Source organism: Giraffa tippelskirchi, chromosome X (assembly GCF_054371585.1).
Source record: "Giraffa tippelskirchi isolate mGirTip1 chromosome X, T2T-mGirTip1v1.2.pri, whole genome shotgun sequence".
In the NCBI taxonomy this organism is placed as follows: Eukaryota; Metazoa; Chordata; class Mammalia; order Artiodactyla; family Giraffidae; genus Giraffa; species Giraffa tippelskirchi.
The window spans coordinates 27,705,919-27,728,607 of NC_137289.1; the positions used below are offsets into that span (position 1 = coordinate 27,705,919).

The 22,689-nt window shown below is 37.6% G+C and overlaps 2 protein-coding genes across 3 annotated transcripts in view; both read left to right on the forward strand.

Annotated features, from left to right (window-relative positions):
• The window catches only part of LOC145535589 (uncharacterized), a 263,139-nt gene extending 252,710 nt beyond the window's left edge, over nucleotides 1-10,429 (forward strand). Inside the window, exon 7 of the mRNA XM_081564020.1 lies at nucleotides 10,150-10,429. Within this exon, the coding sequence (XP_081420146.1) occupies nucleotides 10,150-10,164 (15 nt within the window). The 3' untranslated portion in view covers nucleotides 10,165-10,429. The remainder of the gene's footprint in view (nucleotides 1-10,149) is intronic.
• The window catches only part of TENM1 (teneurin transmembrane protein 1), a 795,886-nt gene that overhangs the window by 151,594 nt on the left and 621,603 nt on the right, over nucleotides 1-22,689 (forward strand). Inside the window, exon 2 of one of the 2 annotated variants that reach the window (XM_081563742.1) lies at nucleotides 10,120-10,429. In XM_081563742.1, the coding sequence (XP_081419868.1) occupies nucleotides 10,213-10,429 (217 nt within the window). In that variant the 5' untranslated portion in view covers nucleotides 10,120-10,212. Of the gene's footprint in view, nucleotides 1-10,119; nucleotides 10,430-22,689 lie in introns of those variants that run through there. The other variant, XM_081563743.1, reaches the window with a different exon arrangement.

Consider the following 22,689-nt stretch of genomic DNA (forward strand, 5'->3'; position numbering starts at 1 on the left):
ATAAATTGTTTTGCAATTTACATGGGGCTTTCACATGTTATATTTTATTGGAGTCACCTGCCAGCACTCTGGGGGAAGGTGTTTAGCCTTTATTATGCAAAAGGAGAAGAGTTAGCTGATTTCTCCAATGCCATATAGCAAGTGACAAACTGACTTTCTGACTTCTTTCTGACTGCTATTCCTACTCTATCAACCCCACTCTCTGTGGTAGCTACCCAATTGTAATTATTAATGCATTGTATAACTCCCTGTAGATAAATATGGAAACTTAAATATTAAAAGAGGGGATCACAAAGGTGAAAATCACAGCTTAATCTGTGCTATGTTCTTACTGAGCATTTGTTGGTAGGGAGGCTGAGGAAGTCTAATAAATTTGCAGCTTATGACCTGGAATGGCGCAGAAATCTGTATCAAACTGATCACACATTGACCCAGCAACATCACTCTTTTTCTAGCCCTCTTTCATGTGGGTATCTAGTAAAGGCAAAATGTAGTAGGCAACAGAAATTGTGTTGATTTATACCCAATGACATGTTTGCAGAAAGAAAGTGAAGTCACTCAGTCGTGTCCAACTCTTTGCGACCCCATGGACTGTAGCTTGCCAGGCTCCTCCACCCATGGGATTTTCCAGGCAAGAATACTGGAGTGGGTTGCCATTTCCTTCTCAAGGGGATCTTCCCAACTCAGAGATCACCTGGGTCTCCCGCACTGCAGGCAGACTCTTTACCATCTGAGTCACCAGGGAAGCCCCCATGTTTGCAGAACAGCCATGTTTTTATAGTTTTACTGGTTTCACTCTTGGCATTGTAGGATCCTTCCACTTAGATCTAAATTGCTCTTTTTCTGGACATCTTATACCATCCTGGTCCATGAAGCTTATTCCCTTTGTTACATAGGTAATACCTTGCAGGTACTCTATAGGGTCTAGAAGCTACTTTGTCTCCTTCTAAGCTGCAAACTAAAATCTTGCCTAAGTTTCTCACTCGTTTCTAGCACCTTCTTCTGAATCTTATTTCAGAGAATCTGTGACCCTCATAACAAAGAGGTTAAGAGTACAGACTCTAGAGCTGGACATTTTGGATTTGAATTCTAGCTCCATTAGCTGTGTGATCTTGGTGAAATTACTTAACCTTTCAGTGCTTTTGTTTTTTAATCTGTAAATGAGGAAAGCATATCTTATGAAATTTTTGAGGATTAAGTGCAATCATGGATGTAAATTGCTTAAAATAGTGCCTGGATCATCTTTTTAGTCCTTTTACTTCTGATGATGATAATAATGATAATGAGAAGGAGGAGAAGAAAGAGAAGAATGACTATTTAAGCAAGCTGACAACTTGAACTTATACTGGGGGCTTGCCTCTGGTACTTGTTTTTTTTAATTTCAATCATTATTATTTTCATGTGCTAACCATAACAGCCCTGTGTGGCTCATAGGATTAATGATATTAGGTATTTTCCACACTTTACAGAAGAGAAATGGTGCCATGCTACTTTGTTATAAAGCTGGGTCTGGAACATACATTTTAGGATTCTCTCATAGGGCTCTTTCTATTATAATATAGCCTGCTGCCTTTGAAATGGTTAGCATTTGCCCAAAGGAGCAAAATGCTTGGTGCAAACCTCAGCAATTATTATTAACCCCTGTATCCACCTCTACAATTAAGTCACTAAAGCATCTACATGTTTGTAGCATATGTTATGTTAATTTGAATAGCTCCTTTTCCACATAATACTTAACATAATTGAAAATGAAGTTCAAGTAGTGAGCAGTGAAAATGTTTCTGTTCCCAACTGTTTTACATGAAACTTGAGAGTTACTGATAAAGTGCAAATTTCAATGAACTAATGGATAGCAATAGAAAGCTACGATTAATATTTGCTATTGGCAAACTATGAAAGAAATTGATATCTCTGGTTGTTTAATATCATATTTCAAGCCTATTACTTTTCAAGATACTGTATTAAACTTGATGCTACATTTTGGATAAGTGTGTTAATGCTAAAATTACTATGAAATTTACAGAACCCCAGTGGATTTCACTGTAAGAAAAATGAATTGAATATGATTGTTTACTTGGGGAAATAAGCAGCTGTTGTTCTTCTCCAAAGAGTAAAAAGGCTTTTATACATTGTTACCTTCAATTTTTTTGAAGATTGTTCCCCGTATTGTATTAAGTGTTTAGCTGATTTACATAATCTACTACAAAGGATATTGAGAAGTTATAAGAGAAACACAATTTGAAATTACTTTAGGTAGTTGTTGGAGTTCCAGAAGAGATGGTATGCTGGAGACAGATGTCAGTACAACTCAGAGATGTATTATTATTTTCAAATTACCAAGGTATGGAAGTATGCTAAGTAGTTGTACACAATTAAAAAAAAAATCCTGCTCATCGAATGTGAAATATGAACCAGAGATTCTGGGCCCTCATTTGGGCATGAAGTAAGTTGTTGCCATTTATCTAATGGGATATTATGAAATACTCAATGAATCTTTAAAGTTATGATATATATTGTTCCCATTCCCAAGAACTTTGACCATATGTCTGTGTGTGTGAGTTTTGGAGTCCAAATTTCCTAAGTAGCAATGGAGAGTATAAAATGAGAGTGAGTGTCCAAAATAATTGGTCTAAAATTCTTGATTTTTTCTTTTAAGATCATTTTCCAGGTTAGAGTGTTTTTGTGGAGCCTGGAAGCAACACCAAATTTTCCATTCTCTCTCCCTGCTTGTCTCATGTGATCTAGCATCTGTATCCATAAAAATGTTTCGAGTTTTTATCCAAAAATAATGAGAACAAATAGACACAAGAAGCTGGGCTTGGGGGTGGGGTGGGAAGAGAGCCTATACAGAAAGAGATGTGAGATTAATTAATCATCACTATTTAGTTGTGGAATTAAATGACTTTCATTTTTCTCTTTCAAAATGGCCTAAAGAGCCTGCCAGGGTGCTATGAGGAAATCCACTGCGGCTGTTCTCACAACTGAGTCAAATCCGTTTTTGGAGGAATATTTTTCCAAAAGGGACCTTTCATGCTCCCATTTTAAGATTTTGAAAGCACTAATAAAACAGTTAGGTTAAACAAGCTCATGTAAACCAATACAAGTAGACAGAATTTCGTTTCAACTCTTGAGTGCTATCTCTGATATAACAGAATATCTGTGTACCACAAAAGCAGTCTACTTCTACAAGTATCATTTCCTGGATAAGAAGACCCATATGCAGTGTGTAAAATTCTCAGCCTGTCTCCTGAAAAATGATGATTTACTTCTCTTTTTATTTACTAGAATGTTATGACAGTATCCATGAAACCCCATAATACTTGGCCAGTTCTGTAAAAAAAGCCATATGATATCATCATACACACATTGATAGGTATTTTTTTAAAAAAAATAATATAATTCCATCAAACTAGAATTTATTTGGTATATAAGTAAATGAAGTCAATCAAACAGTTTGAGTGTAATTAGGTACTAACAAATTGTTTTCAGAAAGACTCTTACTTTTATCAAGTTTGTCATATTTTTCTAAAACATCTAAAGCAACTGATTTCTGTCTAGCCACTGATCTGCTTTCTTCTTAGTATAATGTTCCTTCATCTAAAAAGGGGAAAAATAAAAAGGGCAAAGAGCAAACTATGAAAGATAGTTTCAGCAAATATTATAAGGGTTAATTTATTTGCTTTATTGTACCAATATAGTTTAATTTTTAAAAAACTCACTAAGGTCCCCAGTCGATAAAGACACAAAAACCATAAATAGTTCCCAAGAGAGAAAACAGAACTAGAATACACATGCAGAGAAAATATCCAGCCTCACTAATAATCAAGGAAATGCAAATTAAAGGAAGAAGATCCTTTCAATTACTTATTTCAAATAAACATTAAAAAGAAATACTTAAAGTTGATCAGGGTACAACCAAAGAGTGTTCCCATACATTGCTGACAGCAGTGTAAATCATTACAGTCCTCCAAAGCCACAAAAATGTTCAAACCTTTTGGCTCATTAATTCAACTTCTTGGAATCTACTCTAAGGAAACAATAAAAAATATTGAATATGTTCATATTATTTTTATATGGCTCCAGTTATAATACTTGTAAATAGAAAGGGAAGAATATAAATACCCAATAATAGGGGAATGGGTGTGTAAATTATGATACATCCATACTATACTGCCATTAAAAATGATCGTTACACAAATTCTACAGAAACATGCAAAAAACATCTACAGAGAAGTAAACAATATGAAAAAATATATGTGTACATTAGGACTGTAAGGAAATGGGCCAGAGTGACAGCAGTAACTCTTACTGGCTGGTAAGATTATAAGGGAGCTTTCTCCCTCAAGCAATTATGCTACTTTTAAAGCTATTCCCACCCCCCATGACAGTTCAGTACTTAAGTATTTGCTTAAGAAAAACAAAGAAAGGTGAGAGAAGAATTAGCCAAAAGTTCACATTCATTTCCTAAGTCCAGTGTTTTCTGAATCAGTCAATCTACATTAAAATAAAAGGTCCTTATTAAAGACAAATTATTGTAATAATTCCAAAGAGTACTATCCCCCTTTGCTAGGTGTTCTCCAGGTACTAGGTACTCTCATTTCCTCTTGTCTGGTGTGCTAAGAAGGCCTGTTTTCCTTGGGTAATGTGCTTTGTTTTTGTCTCTAGGGTGGAGTGAGCCTTTTTAATGAAAGCCCAAACTTGTGAACAGTTCCTATGAGTAGGATGGATCTGTTTTCCAATATGAGAAGGCAGCCATATGATAAAGAACAAAATATGGAAAGAAAATAAAGATAAAAAGGAAGGGAGGTTATGCTCAACACATAGATGTATACACAGACCTATGGATTCAAAAGCGATAGTTTACTTATATTACCCTGTAGTAGACTGGAATGAGTGTGAAGGGTTGGGGAAAGGGACAGGAAAGGAAGAAAAGGGAGCTGAGGGGAGGGGAATGCAAACTTGGCTTTGAATATACCCACCAATTTTGGGGTCAATCGATTTAAACTTCCCTTCAATTTCATATACAGTCATGGGATTTTAGAGTTGGAGGAGCTCTTTGAGATAATCTAATCTCCTATGACCTTCAGATAAACTAGAGGCTCCAAGAGAGGGGAGGGTTGTGTACCTTAGGCCACTCTTCCCGGTATTCTTCTGAAAGACAAAGTGGAACAGTGATGGAGTGTGGTCTTTGGAGACATTGTATGAATTGAGATCTCAGCTGTACTGCTAGTTACTAGCTGTGTGACCTTGGGCAAGTCACCTAACTGCTCTGTTCCTTGGTTTTCTTTATAGAATGGCTATAAAAATAGTACCTACCTCATAGGGTGCTGTAAGAATGAAAAGATTTAATATGTGAAAAGCATTTAGGACAGTGACTGGTAGGCGTGATACCTGCTGTGAGGTAGTTACAGCTGTGGCTGCTGCTGCTTTCGTTGTGGTTGTGATAATCCTACCATTGCAAGGCCAGTAATTTCCCTACACCAAGTTGTCTCTCCCTAGCCTTATGGTGACTAAAGAAATAAACATAGAACCTCCTTGGGTCTCCTCTGAAGTCACCTTGGAGTTTATCTTGTTAGCAAGTAGAAAGTGGAAAACACAGGGAAAACCACAGGTGGTGACATTTGAATTTATACTATGCAATCTATCAGAATGAATCTTCTGCAGTAGGAAAGATAATTGACTTCTCTTTTAAGTCTGTTACATAGGAGCATGTGTTTTACCTACACAGTTGCTTTTTTTTTAAGTTTATTATTCATCAAAATAATCAAGAAATTAAAAATTATTTTGGTGTGAATTGCATTATATGTACATTTGGTTTTTCTATGAGTTGACAATATCATCATCATGTCTAAATGACATTGGCTTGTCAGTGGCCCTCCAGGATGCCATGTTGAGCACTGAATGAAAAAGTCAATTAAGCAAATATGAGCCTTTACCCTGGCGTATTTAGAACAGTGTCTTTTCAGCTGTATTGTGTTTTCAAACTTTGTTACATTTAAAACATTAATCTTTTTCTTAATGTTTTATCACTTTTTTATTTTCAAAAGGTAAACTAGTTGTGAGTAATGTCAAGCTCTGTCTCTCAAGACCTGGGTAAATTCTATTATATACTTTCACAGCTCTAGGCACACAGTTATATATGCCTCTGTATCATGTGTCTAAAGAGAACTGGAATATATTTTCTGCCATCTGGGTCCACTGATGTAAATTTTAAGATAAGAAATTGTGGTTGAGGGTCAGGGAGCAGGGAGGGATTATTTTCTCTTGTTTTTTTCTTTTTTGTGTGTGTGGTATAAGATTGTTTCCACGAGATACTCAATGATTATAGCTGTGAATAGCTGTGATGAGAGCTTTAAGAATGGTTCAAAATGGATATAGGCATCTCTCACTCTCTCTCTTCATCTCATTTTCATGTTGCAAATACATATACTGAGGGAAAGAAGAATGTCTAAATTTCCATACATAAAAATAGAGGAGATTTTAACGTGATAAATCATAGTAACCAAAACACAATGTTAGGCATTAAACGTGAAATGGTTTTCATTTTTAAATTTAAATTGACAGGTTTGAGTGGTGTAAATTTATAACCAACTGAGACGTAACAGGGAGCATTATTTTGACCATATCTCTGCTATGTTAATCCCAGGCAGAGTGAACCAAAGACTTCACTGAAAGAGCAAGTAAGAGTTGGGAAGTGTGTTTAGAAAGTAGAACAATACCTATTTATCTCCATGTTATGACATTTTATTAAACATTTTATTATTATTTTTAATTATAAGATTTTTGTTTGATATTTTTTCCATTATCAATGACCTTATGTGGAAAATAGCTCTCCACCCCTGCTCAGTAAACTTTCAGTCTTTAATGAACAAAGAACTGTATGTGTTGGTTAAAATGAAGTGAAATAAATGTTATTGATGTCTCCTTTTCTGGGTGAAAGTCCAATCTTCAGCTGCAGTGATGCATCTCAGAAGTCTGTTATTGGTACATTTCTCACTGTGCACTGTTTGTAGCTAAATCAAGGGGCTTCCCTGGTGGCTCAGACAGTAAGGAATCTGCCTGTAAAGCAGGAGACCCAGGATTTGATCAGGAAGATCCCCTGGAGAAGGGAATGGCAGCCCACTTCAGTATTCTTGCCTAGAGAATTCCATGGGCAGAGGAACCTGGCAGACTACAGTCCATGGAGCAGCAAAGAGTCAGACATGACTGAGCAACTAACATTTTCACTTCCACTTTCAAGGCCTAAAATCCAGACAGCTGTCTACCTTCTGAAGAACATGCTATGGGAACCTGAAAAGAAAGAGATTAAAATTGGCCTTAGATGCTCATTGGAATTTCAGTGGTTGTAATGATGGTGGTGGTGGTGAACAAATAAGCAGTCCTTTCCCAATACCTTCATCTTTGATGCTTAGACAGTACTTTGTTTTGTTTTTAGTGAGTTATTCCATTCTACTTTGTAGTAGAGTTGTTTGTTATCACTTATATTACAACTGTGAGTTCCTTGGGTGCAGAGACTATGATCTATTCATTTCTACATTTTTTCTAGCCCCTTCTGTAAGTCTCGACATGGGTTTATTCAATTCATTTAGCAGATATTGATCAAGTGTGTACTATATACAAGGCAATGTGCTCATTTTAGGAATATAGAAATGAATAGAACAGATAAAAATAGCCACTTTCATGGAGGTTACATTTTCGATGGGAGAGACAGGTGGCAGACAATAAACAAATAAAATATACAGTATACCATTTAGTGACAAGTGCTATGAAAGACAGGAAGGAGGATGAGAAATGACATTTTTTTAGTGGTTTACAATGAGAGGTTGCAAAGGTCCTGAGGTGGAATTGTGCCTGGAATTTTCTGAAGCAGCAAGGAGGCTAATATTGGGTTGGCCAAAAACTTCATTCAGGTTTTTCCATAACACCTTGTGAAAACCCAAACAAGCTTTTTGGCCAACCCGATACATCTGGAGTGGGTGACATAGGAAAAAATATCAGAGAATGAGTTTGGAGAGGTTAGGGTGGGGAGAGGTGGACATTGCAGGGATCCACCTAGGTCATTGTAAGAATTTCAGCTTTCATTTTAAAGGACATGACCGAGTGACTGAACTGAACTGAAGGTGCCAATAATGCTTTTGAGCCAAAAAGAGATGATATGACTTAGATTTAAAAGCTTCATTCTGGCTGGAATGGGGGGAATGTGCTATAAGGGAGCGATGGTGTAAGCCGGGGGTTCAATTAGGAGGCTTTGGCAATAATTCTGGTGTGGTAGTGGGGAAGTAGAGGATCCCTTTGGATTCTGGATATATTTCAAAGGTAGTACCAACAGGATGAAATGATGGATTGTATGTGGGATGTGAAAGATGGGAATCAAGCATGACTTCAGAGTCTGTGGCTTGAGCAAACAGAATAATGAAGTTGCCTCTTACCAAGAAACACAAGACTATGAAGGAAAGTGTGGGGAAGGGGTGGGAATCAAGAGCTCAGTTTTAAACACAATACATTTAAGATACCTTTTTGATATCTAAGTAGATACATTGAGAAAGCTATTGGATATCCAAGTCTGTGGCACAGGGGAGGGACCTAGGCTGGAGCTGTGAATTGAGGATTTTAGATTCAGTATGTAAGATGGCATGAACTTAGATTGTTGCTGAATCACCAGTATATATTCATTTATCTGCTTTCTCTCCAAGGATGCTGATATCAATTCAAGCAAACAAGGTGCCTCCATAGACCACTTATGGAATTTGTAGGTCCAGGAGTTAAATAGTTTTTACTATGTATGTGCCTAGAGTAGTGCTAAGTGGTATGGGGTATATAAAGATGCATAAGACTCAGAGTCTGCCTTCAAGGACCTTAATATGTGGTTAGGGAAATAAGGCCTCAACTAATGAAACTGTTCATGCTATGAAACATTGTGTACCTTTGAATGCTTATCAGTCAATCTATCAGCTTTACAGAGTGATTTCAATGTTCTTTTTCTATACATGTGATCAAAATTCCCCAAAGTGAGATACTGTACATGACAAAGGAGCCACCATCCAGATGTCAGTAGATTTCTTTGAAAATGCATATGGTGAAGAGCTGAAGAACAATCAGAGTCATTTTCACTGCAAAATAAAATCATGGCCTTGTTTGGTTTCAAGCTAAGTTTCTTTAACATTTTATGAAAGGACCAAGTTGCAAAGTTGCAACAGTGCAGGAAAATGATGATAAAATAATATATAGAATGAAAATAAGCACATGTTTACAGGACTTAAAACTTTTCAGAAGACTTGGACATCTCAGATGGCATTTGAGCTTCTCAAACCTCTCTGTGCTCAGTAAGGGGGATAATGCCTCCACTGGTCTTAAGAGCCTTATGACTCCTAGCTCAGCGTTCTGTGGGGAAGGGGATTTCTTTCAATGATTTATCATGAAGTTTTAAATTTCTATTTCTAAACCCGATTTAGATCCTGCTGTTTCTACACCAGTATACTCACTAGAAGTGCTGTTTATATCCTCTCAGTACTATGAAGAACAAAAATTTACCACCACCTAACTCATTAAAAATGCTCTGCAAGCCCGAGGCGCAGAAGCCACAATATGAACACAAAGAGCTCAGTCCCCCTTAAGGACACTTTATTTCATGAGCCTCTCTAACTCAGATTCATTCTCTTCCTCGGAGCCCCTTTCTTAAATGCAATATTAAACCGGAGGCAAGAACGTGTTTTTTTCTGAATGTAGTTCTCTCACCAGTTTTCATTTCAAATGTAGGATGTGCTGGGTTAGTATTTGTACTTCTGGGCACTTTCAAATCTTATAATTTTTTTTTTAATCCGACCACAGACTTTAACATTAAAAATATGCACACACCATAGAACAACACGGTCCTTTATTTGCATTCCGTTACAAATATTTTTGAAGGCTGTCTCTTTTTAACCTGAAGTATTTTCTTATACTGCTACCTCCAGCTTAATCCTAAATGCTTGATGAAGTATGCATGGAACACAGTGTTATTATTGCCCCAGGCTAGTTTCATGTCATGCATTTTGTCTTTGGCTCCCCTCCTTTGATAGTATTATCAGGACCAATTGTGAATCTGCCAGATGCATTTTCTTGCAAAAGGACAAATCTAAGCAAGCTTGTGTTTTTCCATCCCTCTTTCAGGACTGCTTACACTAAAGGAGTTCCTCTTCCTTTTTTCATGAAACTGAGCTTGCTTCATCAGAGATGGAGCAAACAGACTGCAAACCCTACCAGCCTCTGTCAAAAGTCAAGCATGAAATGGACCTAGCTTATACCAGTTCTTCTGATGAGAGTGAAGATGGAAGAAAACCAAGACAGTCGTACAATTCCAGAGAAACTCTGCATGAATATAACCAAGAGCTGAGGATGAATTACAATAGCCAGAGTAGGACGAGGAAAGAAGTCGAGAAATCTACCCAAGGTATATTTTTATTGGATTTTTATAGCTAATATGATTTCTCACTAGGGAATGGTTGTGTGCATAAACTTATGTTTTGGAAACAAATTTGCTGATGTTAATTGGTTAAAAATTCGTACTTCTTACATATGCTTAGTGAATCTGCTTCATATGCCAATCCTAGCTGTGGTTGTAGGTTACATGTGCTTTTTACAGATTATGCATGAATGTGCATGCAACAATCCTCTTATCAGAGCATTCAAAATTTGCCTAATCCTACAAATAGCCATTTACAGACTGACAGATAAATAATTTATAGTAAGATGAAAAGTAAACAGCTAAGTGCTTTTCAAGCCATTGCATATATGGGACGAAAGTCTCAAATAAATCTTCAGCATCTAAAAGAGCTGTAAAAAGGTTAGTGGAGACTACCAAGCAAAGGTCCAGAAAGTTTGTCGACAGAACGCTGAAACCTTGTGCAGCACAGTCCAAAGGGAAGGTAAGAATTGGTTGGAACCCTCTCTACCACAGCCATGATGTGGGGCATATCCTTTGGACAACCTTAGTTTCTCAACTGTGGATTGACAAGATAGTTTCTAATAAGTAGAAAACAGGTAGATAGAAATATGATTTCGTTATTTCTTTTCAGATGATAGAGAAGTGGTATTAGACCCCATTTTCACTTCATAGGATAAAAAGAGATACTGATGTTGGCACTGATTACTTTTTTTAAAAAACAATAAGTCTGTGTGGAGATTTAAAAAAAAAAAAGATTTGATTATCTAGATCAATGGTTCTCAAAGTATGGACCCTGGCCCACCAGCAGCAGAATCACCTACTGACTTGTTAGAAATGCAAATTCTCAGGGACCACCACAGACCATGTAAAATTATTACAAATGAAAATTGCTTTATTGGAATCTTACATTAGAAAAATTTTAAATTGAGCCAAAATTTAAGATATTCGTACCAACATTTAGATATACACTAAATATTTATATTAACTATGTTACTAATGTTTTCAGTTCAGTTCAATTCAGTCGCTCAGTCATGTTTGACTCTTTGCAACCCCATGGACTGCAGCACGCCAGGCCTCCCTGTCCATCACCAACTCCCAGAGTTTGCTCAAGCTCATGTCTATTGAGTCAGTGATGCCATCCAACCACCTCATCCTCTGTCATCCCCTTCTCCTCCTGCCTTCAATCTTTCCCAGCATCAGGGTCTTTTCAAATGGGTCAGCTCTTCGCATCAGGTGGCCAAAGTACTGGAGCTTCAGCTTCAACATCAGTCCTTCCAATGAATATTCAGGACTGATTTCCTTTAGGATGGACTGGTTGGATCTCCTTGCAGTCCAAGGGACTTTCTGTGGACGGAGTCCCTTGCAGTCCAAGGGACACTCTATGGACGGAGGTTCATGACGTTGTACAGGAGACAGGGAGCAAGACCATCCCCAAGAAAAAGAAATGCAAAAAAGCACTAATGTTTTAGCTCTTAACATACTTGGTAAAAGTTTTATATCTGTCTTTTCAATAACTACATTTTAGTCTTCCCTGTTTAGTCTGCTGAAGACTGCAACTTTGTTATAACTTTTTTCTTCTGCGTAACTGGAAATTGGGAAATATTTTCATATGGGAATTTTTTTGGCTCTGTTATGCTTTAAGCAATGTATAATTACCATCAATATTTCTCTATAAGATTGTCTTTACAGAATATGAACTTATAATTGTGAGTCGTGGCTTATAGAATCAGTGTATAGAGTGCTTGACCTAATAATGTTGTGAATTTAAATAAGAATGCACTTCTGGTGACAGTTTGTTCTAAAAATATAAGCAATTTTATATTGAGTCAGTATAAAGCCCTAGCCAGATTTTGTCTGCATGCATTGTGCTTAAAATAAATTTTGAGATGAGAGAAAGTTTGTCTTCTAAAATGTCATGCTAATTTCTCTTTAATAGCCTATTATTATTCAATAAGCTTTTATTGAGCACTTGCTATGTGTCAGGTTTCAAGTCAGATGCTTGGGATGTAGATGACCATGATAGTTTCTGCTTGTAGGAAACCCATAATGTGGAGAAAATGGACATCTGACAAATCATTACACTTAAATGTAGCAAGTACATTTACAGATAAATAAAGTGCTATGGAAGTACATGGGTGAATCAGGGTCCATAGAAAAGTGATATTTGATCAATGTTTTTACATTTGAATAAGAGTTTACTAGGAAAAGGACAAGGGCTTCCCAGGTGGTATGATGGTAAGAATTCGCCTGCTAATACAGGAGATGCAGGTTTGATCCCTGGGTGGGGAAGATCCCCTGGAGGAAGAAATGGCAACCTACTCCAGTATTCTTGCCTGGGAAATCCAATGGACAGAGGAACCTGGTGCGTTACAGTCCATGGGGTCACAAAGAGTCAGACATGACTGAGTGCACACACACACACACACACACACACACACACACTCTCTCTCTCTCTCTCTCTCTCTCTCTCTCAGGAAAGGGACATTCCAAGAGGGCAGGTTCTTTTCCAGTGGATCTTCCCCACCCAGGAATCAAACCCAGGTCTCCTGCAGTGCAGGCAGATTCTTTACCAACTGAGCTATCAGGTAAGCCCAGAGGGTAGGTTAGCAGGTGCAAAAGCATAAAACCGTGAAAAGGCGTAGCATGATGAAAATTTCAATATGAAAATTGGTGCATTGGTGCCAGATCACAAAAAGTCTTCCATGCCCAAGTTGGGAGCTCCTTTTTGTCCTTTACACATTTTTTAAAAAAAGCTTTTAAGTAATAGAGAATTTCCTGATGACTTACAGTTTTTCGGATGAGAAGTGTAGAAGAGTATTGTAGATGTATAAGCAGCAGTGTAGAAGATTGATTGCAATTGGGGGAAATTGGATGTAGGGAGACAATCTATGAAGCCACTGAATTAGCCCAGGCTAAGGATGGTGATGAATGTCTAAACTCTGGCTGTATCAGTAGAGGTGAAGAAACATATTCAAGAGGTATTAGTGTGGTAGAATTGATAAGCCTTAGTAATTGATTACTTGTCGAGTTTGAAAGAGATAACAGAGTCAAAGATGATTCTGAATTTCAAGTCAGAAAACTGGGAGGATGGTGATCCATTTACCAAGAGAAGAAAAATAGGAGGAGTGGGTTTGAAAGGGAATGAGTTTCTTTCTGAATGTGTTAGGTTGAAGTTGCTTGGGTGACATCCAGGTGGATTTTCCTGCCAAGCAGTTGTTAATGTGTGTCTAGACTTCAGGAAAGATCTGGACTGTTGAAATAAATAGACTTGAGTTCACTGGTGTCTTATATAGTAGGAGATGCCTGGGGATGGATGAGATTACCCAGGGAGAATGTGTAGAGTGAGACCTGGAAAAAATTAAGGACCAAAACCCGAATCTATCATCCATGAACTGAAATAAACATGTTTTCGACCTATTTTAACTAGCACCATCATTTGTTATATTGACTTATGTCAAGTATAAAGATCCAGGAAGTGAGAGTTTGGAAAGTTAGGGTCTTCTTGTCACTGACTTCATGATCTTTAGAGACACCTAGGAGGGAACAAATGTGTCTCTTTAGGGGAGAAATGAATTAACCTACATCAGGCAAAATTGTGGGCCCCTGATAGTCTTTTTTTTTGTGAAGTCTGGAATCCTCTGTGTTATTTTGGTCCATGTATACCTTTATGTATAAGAAAATGTTCTTGATTTTCACAAATATATGGTAGCATCTTGCATCAAACTAGCTAGAGATGACCTGACTCATTATTTTTAAGGAATAAAATTATCAGAAAATCATTCAGTTTTAAGATAGGAAAGAAGAAAGTTAACATAAGTTTGACTGGGCACCTGCTATAGTATCAGACACTGTGCTAGATGCCTTTTAAGCTCATGAACTGTGCAGCCTTAAGCAAGTTATTTCATCTCTCTGAGCCTATAAAGTTGACTGCAGAGTTGACTTCATCATCATCAATACCATAATTGCAATAGAAAAAATAAAAGTAGCAATAATAATAAAAGAAAACTTGAATAGTACCTGCTGTGTTCCAGGGCTCTACTAGATGCTTAAATTTACTCCTCACGAATGCCTTATGAGATGAGATGTTATCTCCAGTTTACCAACGAGGTAACTGAGGCTCAGAGAGAAATAACTTGCTGGTTTCTACAGCCAAGAAGTAGTAAGAGTTGGCATTGGAAATCAAGTCTATGACTCCAAAGTTTCCATTGTTCACTGTGCTACACTGTCTCCCATATGTACATCATGAGGCTGTTGTAAGGATTAATTGTGATCATAAGCGTGAAAGTATTTAGGAACTCAGTAATTGCTAGTTTCCTTTCATTTGCTTCCCTAAAAGCCTTTTCAGCTTCTTTTGTGTTCAGTGACCAAGGCTTTACAAGGAGGTTTAAAAAGCCTTTGTGTTCTGATTTTCTTTAGTAAGGGGCAAATCATAGGCTATATCATATTCAATATTTATAATGAAATATTTCTGAGCCTTGTTTGTTTTTTCCACTTTTTAGGGAACTTACTATGTCATTCAATTCAGGACTTGCTTGGGGAAATATTAATAAGAGAAAATACTTGACCCTATTTTAAATCTTCATATTCTTATCTTTATTTGCCAAAAAAGCAGAACCCATCCCCACCCCCACTATGTACACAGAGCGCTGGATTTTAAAACCAGTTTTCTTATTTTCCAAAAGCTTTCTAATTAAGAGATGGACACTAATCTAATATTACACACAATTCTTTGCTAATAGGATGAATGAGCCTTAGGCAAGCTTATTTTATAGATTTTTGGCAGGTCTAATAGCTGGGGTACATTTCCTGGAGGCACACAGGCTAGCAGTTGTTCCCAAGCAGCCTCACTTCCAAGTGAGGCATCAATTAACTAAGAAATGATTATAAAATGAATGAAAATGTATGGATATATAAATCAAAGATAATAATTTTAGTTATGAGAATTGCACTATGGTTTTTATAATAAGTAAGATTGGTTTTGAATATAGCTGCTTTACTGAAAAGTGATTATGAATGCAAGTCACCCGTGCATAACAAATGGTATGAGGAAGATCTGTTACAAATCCCACAGGATCATAGATTCTTGAGAACTGCATCTGACACAAACATTTCATTTCTTCCTTCTTAACCTCTCTTTTGTGGCTTCTCTTTCTCCTAATACGATTTTTGTTTGTTTTCTGCTTTCTGTGTTGCAACCTAAACCTCAATCTTACATTATCGCCATCTGGTGGAAAGAACGTAAAATTGCCAATCTGAATTTACCAAGATTACATGGAAGCAAAGCTAATCTGTCATCCATCCGTCCACCTATCCTCCCATCTATCCCTCCATCCACCCCTCCATCCATCCATCCATCCATCCATCCATCCCTCCCTCCCTCCATCCATCCATCCTTCCATCCATTTTTTCATTTACTCATTTATGCATTAAACATTCATTTAGTGTCAAGTGTTCCAGGTACTTTGCTAGGTGAATGAAGTTCATCTTGAAATAAATGGGCACAGATGACTATTTATTTTCCTCCTCATTGCCCCTGACTAATAAGCCACTTCATTCCACAGCAGAAGCTGCTCAAACAGTATTGCCACTTGTGGGTTCAAGGTGTAGACAGAAGTCCAGATTTGAAAAGCACATCTTGACTCTAATTTCAAGCACATATCAGTAGTATAAACTATTGTTGGCTTATATCTAAACAGTTTGGATAACAGTTCCCACAAAAATCTTGAAAGAATTCAGTCTCCAAATCTGTATTTATATGGGAAATATCACAGATGGCAGGTGTAATATAATGTAGCAAGGCCTGTAAAATGAAAATTTCAACCACATTTGATCACCTGTGATGAATTTTCTACTGTAAGCATGTTATGCTTCTAGTTGTCATAAGTTTCTAGCATAAAAATCTATAATGACTGCCCCAAATTTTAAACTATAAGAGAAAACTAAGTTATTTAGCAACAGCTCCAACTGGTTCATGTCTTTCAGCTGGTATCATTTGTTTATGAAAAGTTAATCGATAAATGGTTATTTATGTAGTATCTAAAACTGGTATGGAATATCCATGGCATTTATGCACTGTACCCTCTACCTGTAGCACAGCAAACGTCCCTAATCAAATCGTGGAACTCTTTCCTGCTGAGCCCAACTGTGGCCTCACATCCTTATCTACACAGTATTCCATGAAAACATTGTCAATCAATTAGAGTTGGCAAGAGAGATGAAACCTATTTCCTACCTGTGGCCTGCTTATCTGTGTCAACTTCTGCCAAGTTAAACTCTGAAGATACAGATGAACGAGAAGCAATCTTTCCCCTCAAAGAATTCAGAGGATATTTAGGAAGGCAGATATAAACCAGCTACAGTACTGCTATATGATTAATGTTACAAAAGTGGTATATGTAAAGTACTATGAGAGTCTAGAAGCTAGAACCATGTACTCTGCTTGTGGAATGTAAACGATGATTATAAGTGAAACATCTAACATTTATTAAGCACCAGGCACTGAGTAAGGTACTTTCGATGGATTGTGTTATTTAATCTTCCTAATATGCTATGAGGTTGGGATCATTATTATCCTTATTTTACAGATGAGTAATGTGAGAAACAGAGATGCTAAATAATTTGCCCAGTATTACAGAGATAGTAAGTAATAGGACTGGGATATTGGAACCCAGGGAGTCTGACATTAGGTCCCGCTGCTGTCACTGTATGCAGACATAGCTCCAAATTTAGATCTCGAGTTGAAGAAAATGGTGTCACAGTGTGTGTGTGTGTGTGTGTGTGTGTGTGTGTGTGTGTGTGTGTGTGTAATCATCTAGAAATAGGTGGTTCCTGAAGTAGCAAGAGTAGAAAAGATCATCCAATGAGAAGATGTACAGTCAGAAATAAAGAATGCCAAATATAATACCCCAAGAGACCTATGAATTTAAAATAATGGGTAGAAGATAAAGACTGGTCTTGAGATGTCAGAGAGGAATCAAAGGGGAGGGGAGAGGCTTTCCAGTGGGAAGAGGTGACTAAACAGTCAAAGACTTTAGAATCAACAAGTAGAATGAAAATTGAGAAAAAGCAAAAAAAAAAAAAAAAAAAAGGCCGTTAGAAGGTCATTGCTGGCTTTGGACCAGAGATTCCCTACCTTAGTTGGACATTTAAATTACCTGGGGTTTTACAAATCCCAGTGCCAACACTGCTCCTCAGACCAATTAAATCTGAATTTTTAGTGGTGGGACCCAGGCATTAAAAAAAAATTTCCCTGAGAAGATTCCATTGTGCAATGTACGTTCAAGATGATAAACAGTTCCAATAATCTTAGAGAATGACACCAGATCACAAGGACTTGAAGAGTGAGTACAAATGAATGTAGTGACTGGAATATGGCTCTATTGGAGAATATTTCAGAATCTCAGGTAGAAGGAAAGGCTTTGAAAGAGTTCAGTGCTTCCCCTCAGACAGGAAGTGAATTCCAAAATGGAGTGGCAAGCATTGAATTTCATGTCTTGGATAAAGGAGAGAGAAGGCTGTCTGCTGAAAGTGGGCATCAAGTCAAGAGCTTTATATGAGTAACAAAGGAGGTTTTCAACCTGGCCAAGATGGAGTGTACATACATATCTTCAGCTCAGGTGAGGCAGGACTGAAGATGAGATGCAGAAATATTAATGACAATTAATATTATTGACCATTATATGCCAAGTGGGCTTCCCTGGTGGCTCAGATGGTAAAGAATCCACCTGCCAATGTAGGAGACCCAGGTTCAATCCCTGGGTAGGGAAGATTGCCTGGAGAAGGGAAAGGCAACCCACTCTAGTATTCTTGCCTGGGAAATCTCATGGACAGAGGAGCTTGGAGAGCTGCTCAAGAGGTCACAAAATGGGGTTGCCAAAAAGTTGGACATGACTGAGCGACTAAACAACAACATGTCAAGTAATCTGCTGAGTGGGTTCACATATCGCTTTTCTTTAGCTCTTCTCATAACCCTGTGATGTGGAGATAAGCATCATGACCCCTATTTTATAGAAGTACATAGCTTGAGTAAATAGCAGAGCTAAAATATAAATTCATGACTGATTAAAGCCTGTGTTCTTCCATCTACACTATTAGATGCAGCTCTAGTGCATGATATCCACACTGTACTCCATGCTTTAAATATTTGTTCTCATTTGCAGAAATGATTTCCAAGTAGTATTGAGTGCCAAACTGAAATTGGAAATTCTTTATTTGGGGGGAACACCACTCTGTAATATATTTGAGGGAGATAGGATATTTACTTTATATGTTATAATTTCTTCTTCTAATGAAAAGGGAACTCCAGACGCTCCTCCGTATTGTTAGCAGTGATCTCTGTAAACACAGATCAGATCATACCGTTCTTCTGAAAATCCATCAACATCTCCCAATGCCCAGAGTAATGGCTCTTCACAGTAGAGGACAGAGGGGCAGAGGACTACTAAATGCTTTGAGAATCTGATCAAAGCTCTGAATCTTTTTTCAGAAAAAAAATGCACATACATGCAATATCAACCATGTATTTCAAGGGTTTCAGGAAGCTTGAAGTCCTTCTGTGTCCATGGACCATGGGTTAAGATTCTCTGCTAAGGGAATTTCATCTCCCCCTAGCTAATGCAGCGTAGATCTTACACGATTTAGTACTAAAAGTAGAAGCTACAAGGAAAAGCTTTTGAAGATGGAAGGCTCAGCCCCTGAATTTCACCTTCCCTTGGCACTGAGTCACCTTGATTTACTGTGTTCATCATCAACTGGGAAGTTTTCTACCTAGTGCTAAATCCACAGATGGTCTGCATTTTGTTTCTGACAAGGGAGAGGATATTTCCTTATATAGACATTTATATAACACACCTCTACATACAAACGATTTCAAGTTAGGGTGATGTGTACAAAAATACATATTGTACACGTAAGTTTGTAACGTGACTTCGGAGAAGGGAAGGGAGCCAAATAGTCGCAAAAATGGAGGAAGGCTATTTACAGTGATGCACTATAGAAATTGCACCTTCATGCATCCTTCAGAAGTCCTCACTTCTGTAAAACTCCCCTTTACTCTCCATCATTAAGCTATGAGTATAGGTAGCCACATCTCTCCAGGTGGCTCAGTGGTAAAGAATCAGCCTGCCAATGCAGGAGATATGAGTCCTATCCCTGGGTCAGGAAGATCCCCTGAAAGAGGAAATGGCAACCCACTCTAGTATTTCTGCCCGGGAAAATCTCATGGACAGAGGAGCCTGCTGGGCTACAGTCCATGGGATCACAGAGTCAGACACAACTGAACGACTAACCACACACACACACATAGGTAGCCACAATCAGTCACAATTCATCACCTAGATACCAAGACATTATCAAATGGTAGGATTCACCTGCTGCTAAGTCGCTTCAGTCGTGTCTGACTCTGTGTGACCCCATAGACGGCAGCCCACCAGGCTCCCCCGTCCCTGGGATTCTCCAGGCAAGAGCACTGGAGTGGGTTGCCATTTCCTTCTCCAATGCATGAAAGGGAAAAGTGAAAGTGAAGTCGCTCAGTCGTGTCTGACTCTTCGCAACCCCATGGACTTCAGCCTACCAGGCTCCTCCATCCATGAGATTTTCCAGGCAAGAGTACTGGAGTGGGGTGCTATCGTAATAGCCCTATATAATTCTCTATATAGAGTTTAATCTATACAGCAAATTCTCTGTATTGATTCTCTATATAGATTCTTAAACTAACTTCATAAAACAATACATAGTTACCACTAATTATAGACATATTACCCAGTGTGGTTTTACCTTTGACCAATCCCTCTTATCGACGGACACTCTTTATCCAGGAATAGCTAGGTCAGTTTCCCACTTCAGCCTTGCAGCTTTTGAGGCTGCATGGTCTTTTGCTCTCAGTCTGAAAATATCTCTTACCTCTGCACGCTCATCCATTTCAACTGTCTAGCCCTGAGCTCACTTTGCTTAATACTATGTTTAACCCTTTAATGCTTCTTCCTCAATCTAGATGAAAACCTACACCACAGTATGAAGAATAATTCTGGAGTTTTCTTCATAAATAACTCCTTACACTGTGGAATTATGTATTTTCCATGGCGGATCTACATAATTTCAGAAGTGAAAGACTGGCTCCCTGACTGAGCATCGCAGAGATGACTATGCCCTGGGAAACAAAGCAACTGTCCTCTTTTTAGGTACATAACTTGGCTCCTCTGTTTGAATTGCTTCAGCTACAGGGCAAACTCAAAGGGGATATATACCCCGGGGGTGGCGAAAACGGGGGGAAAAAAGCTTTGTTCTTTCCCTTTTTAACTCTTTAGGGCCCATTTATTATATGGTTAACTCAAAGGCCAGACATGGGTAAGTCAGACCATTTGAATGACAAACATGATAGATAACTTGGCTGAAGCAGAGAGACTACTGAAGATTGATGAAAAAGGGAGGTTGTTGAAATATAGAAGAAAGCAGTTGCTAAACCTAAAAAGTGAAGTGAAGGGGCATGGATTTGGTTCAATACCTAAAAGGGAAGCCGTGGCATCTTGAAATGTCCATAGAATTGATTGAGACAGTATCCATGTTACATGTGATTCTCTTTTATTACAAAGATTTGCACAAGATTTCAGAATTGGCATTTCAAAATGTAGCTTTATATTTATGTGAACAGCAAAAGCAGTTTTAAATATCTGCAAAGGAGTGACTGTGGGGTAATGCCAACATGTCCTGTCAGGAAATCAGACTGTCAGAAAACGGTTATTCTGCTTTTTTGGTCATCTGTGATACAGAACTAGCTCCATATACAAATAAGTTCTGTTTATTTTTGGCACTTTTCTTTCTCGTTATAATTCTGAAAGGGTCTAGAGGTGACAGAAGATAAATCTTGAATCCCCTTGAACCTTGGAAATATTCTCCTTTGAAGCCTTTTATACTAAAAGCTGAGAATTCTGCTGTCCTGTCAGTATAAACTGGACCATATGCAGTGCTATTTTGGTGCCAGTCATTCCTGTAACATATGAAGTATTTAATTTTATTACTCTTGAGTCTTTAACTGTTTGAGCAAATGACCGTTTGTGTCTTTTTATATCGTGGAATAAGTAGTTAGAAATGAGCTCAAAGGCAAAAAAATAAAAAATTAATAAGGACACACCCAAACCTTTCCTAGAATTTAAAGATTTAAGGTAAGATTCATTTATCTACCCTCAACTAAGACATTTACAAGGTTTCACTACTAAAATCCAATTATGTCTCCTTGGTAATGGTTCAAGTCCGGAGTTTTGAGAACACTTTAAAAAATTATCACATTGACATGCAAGTAGGCTGAATGCTAACATGTCTCAAATATTGTATTGATATAAGGTGTATCAATAAATAGGGTACAAAATCACCTTCACTAATTGGAAAAAATTTATCTGTAGTGTTGAAAAATAAGAATCACAGGAAATACAGAATGTTATTATACATTTTCTATGTATAAATACACATGTTTATATTATATTTTGTGATCATTATATGTATATAACATAATTTATAGTTTTATATTTATATAATTTGTATATGTAATTTAAAGAAATAATGAGGTAGATTAATTTTTAATGGAATGGCTCTCTAGTTTTTTTTCCTATTTATTGCATTTTCTTAAACAAGACATACTTATGTATAAAAATGGAGAGGCAAAAACAGAAGAGAAGCTATATGGAGTAGCATCTAAAATTCATACATGGACACTTATGCCTCCTATTTTTCCCATAATTTCCCACTCCAAATGCCCTAAGCTCCAAGTATGCTCAACAAGTGTTAGTGGCTGGCAAGCTACGTTCCTAAATTGTTTCCTTCACACACACCTCTTATATAGAGAACATTATAGCTGATTTCTGCTGTATCCACCCCACTGCCAGGTCTGTCAGTCAGCGTGTTCTTTCCAAACCACACTATGATTGGTGGGGTCAGTATATCTGGTCAATGGGCTATGGAATCTATCAGGTGTATCGATATTTGACTTAAAAACACAATTGGGCTGGCTATGCTATCTTTTCTGCCACCATGCTTTTGGAATTAACTTTAGAGCGTAGAATAATATTTGACAAATTATAGGTGTTTGATGAATATTATTGAACAGATGAATTTATTAAATGTGTTGTGCTTAGCATTTCTCTTCTGGTAAGGTAAATTTGTAAGAGGCTCAAATTTGAATTTTGGCCACCTTATTGCTATGTATCTCTTTTACTTTTCATAGAAGAGTATTTGATAGTTTTAGTATGTGATGTTTTGTCTGAATGGTTTCTAGT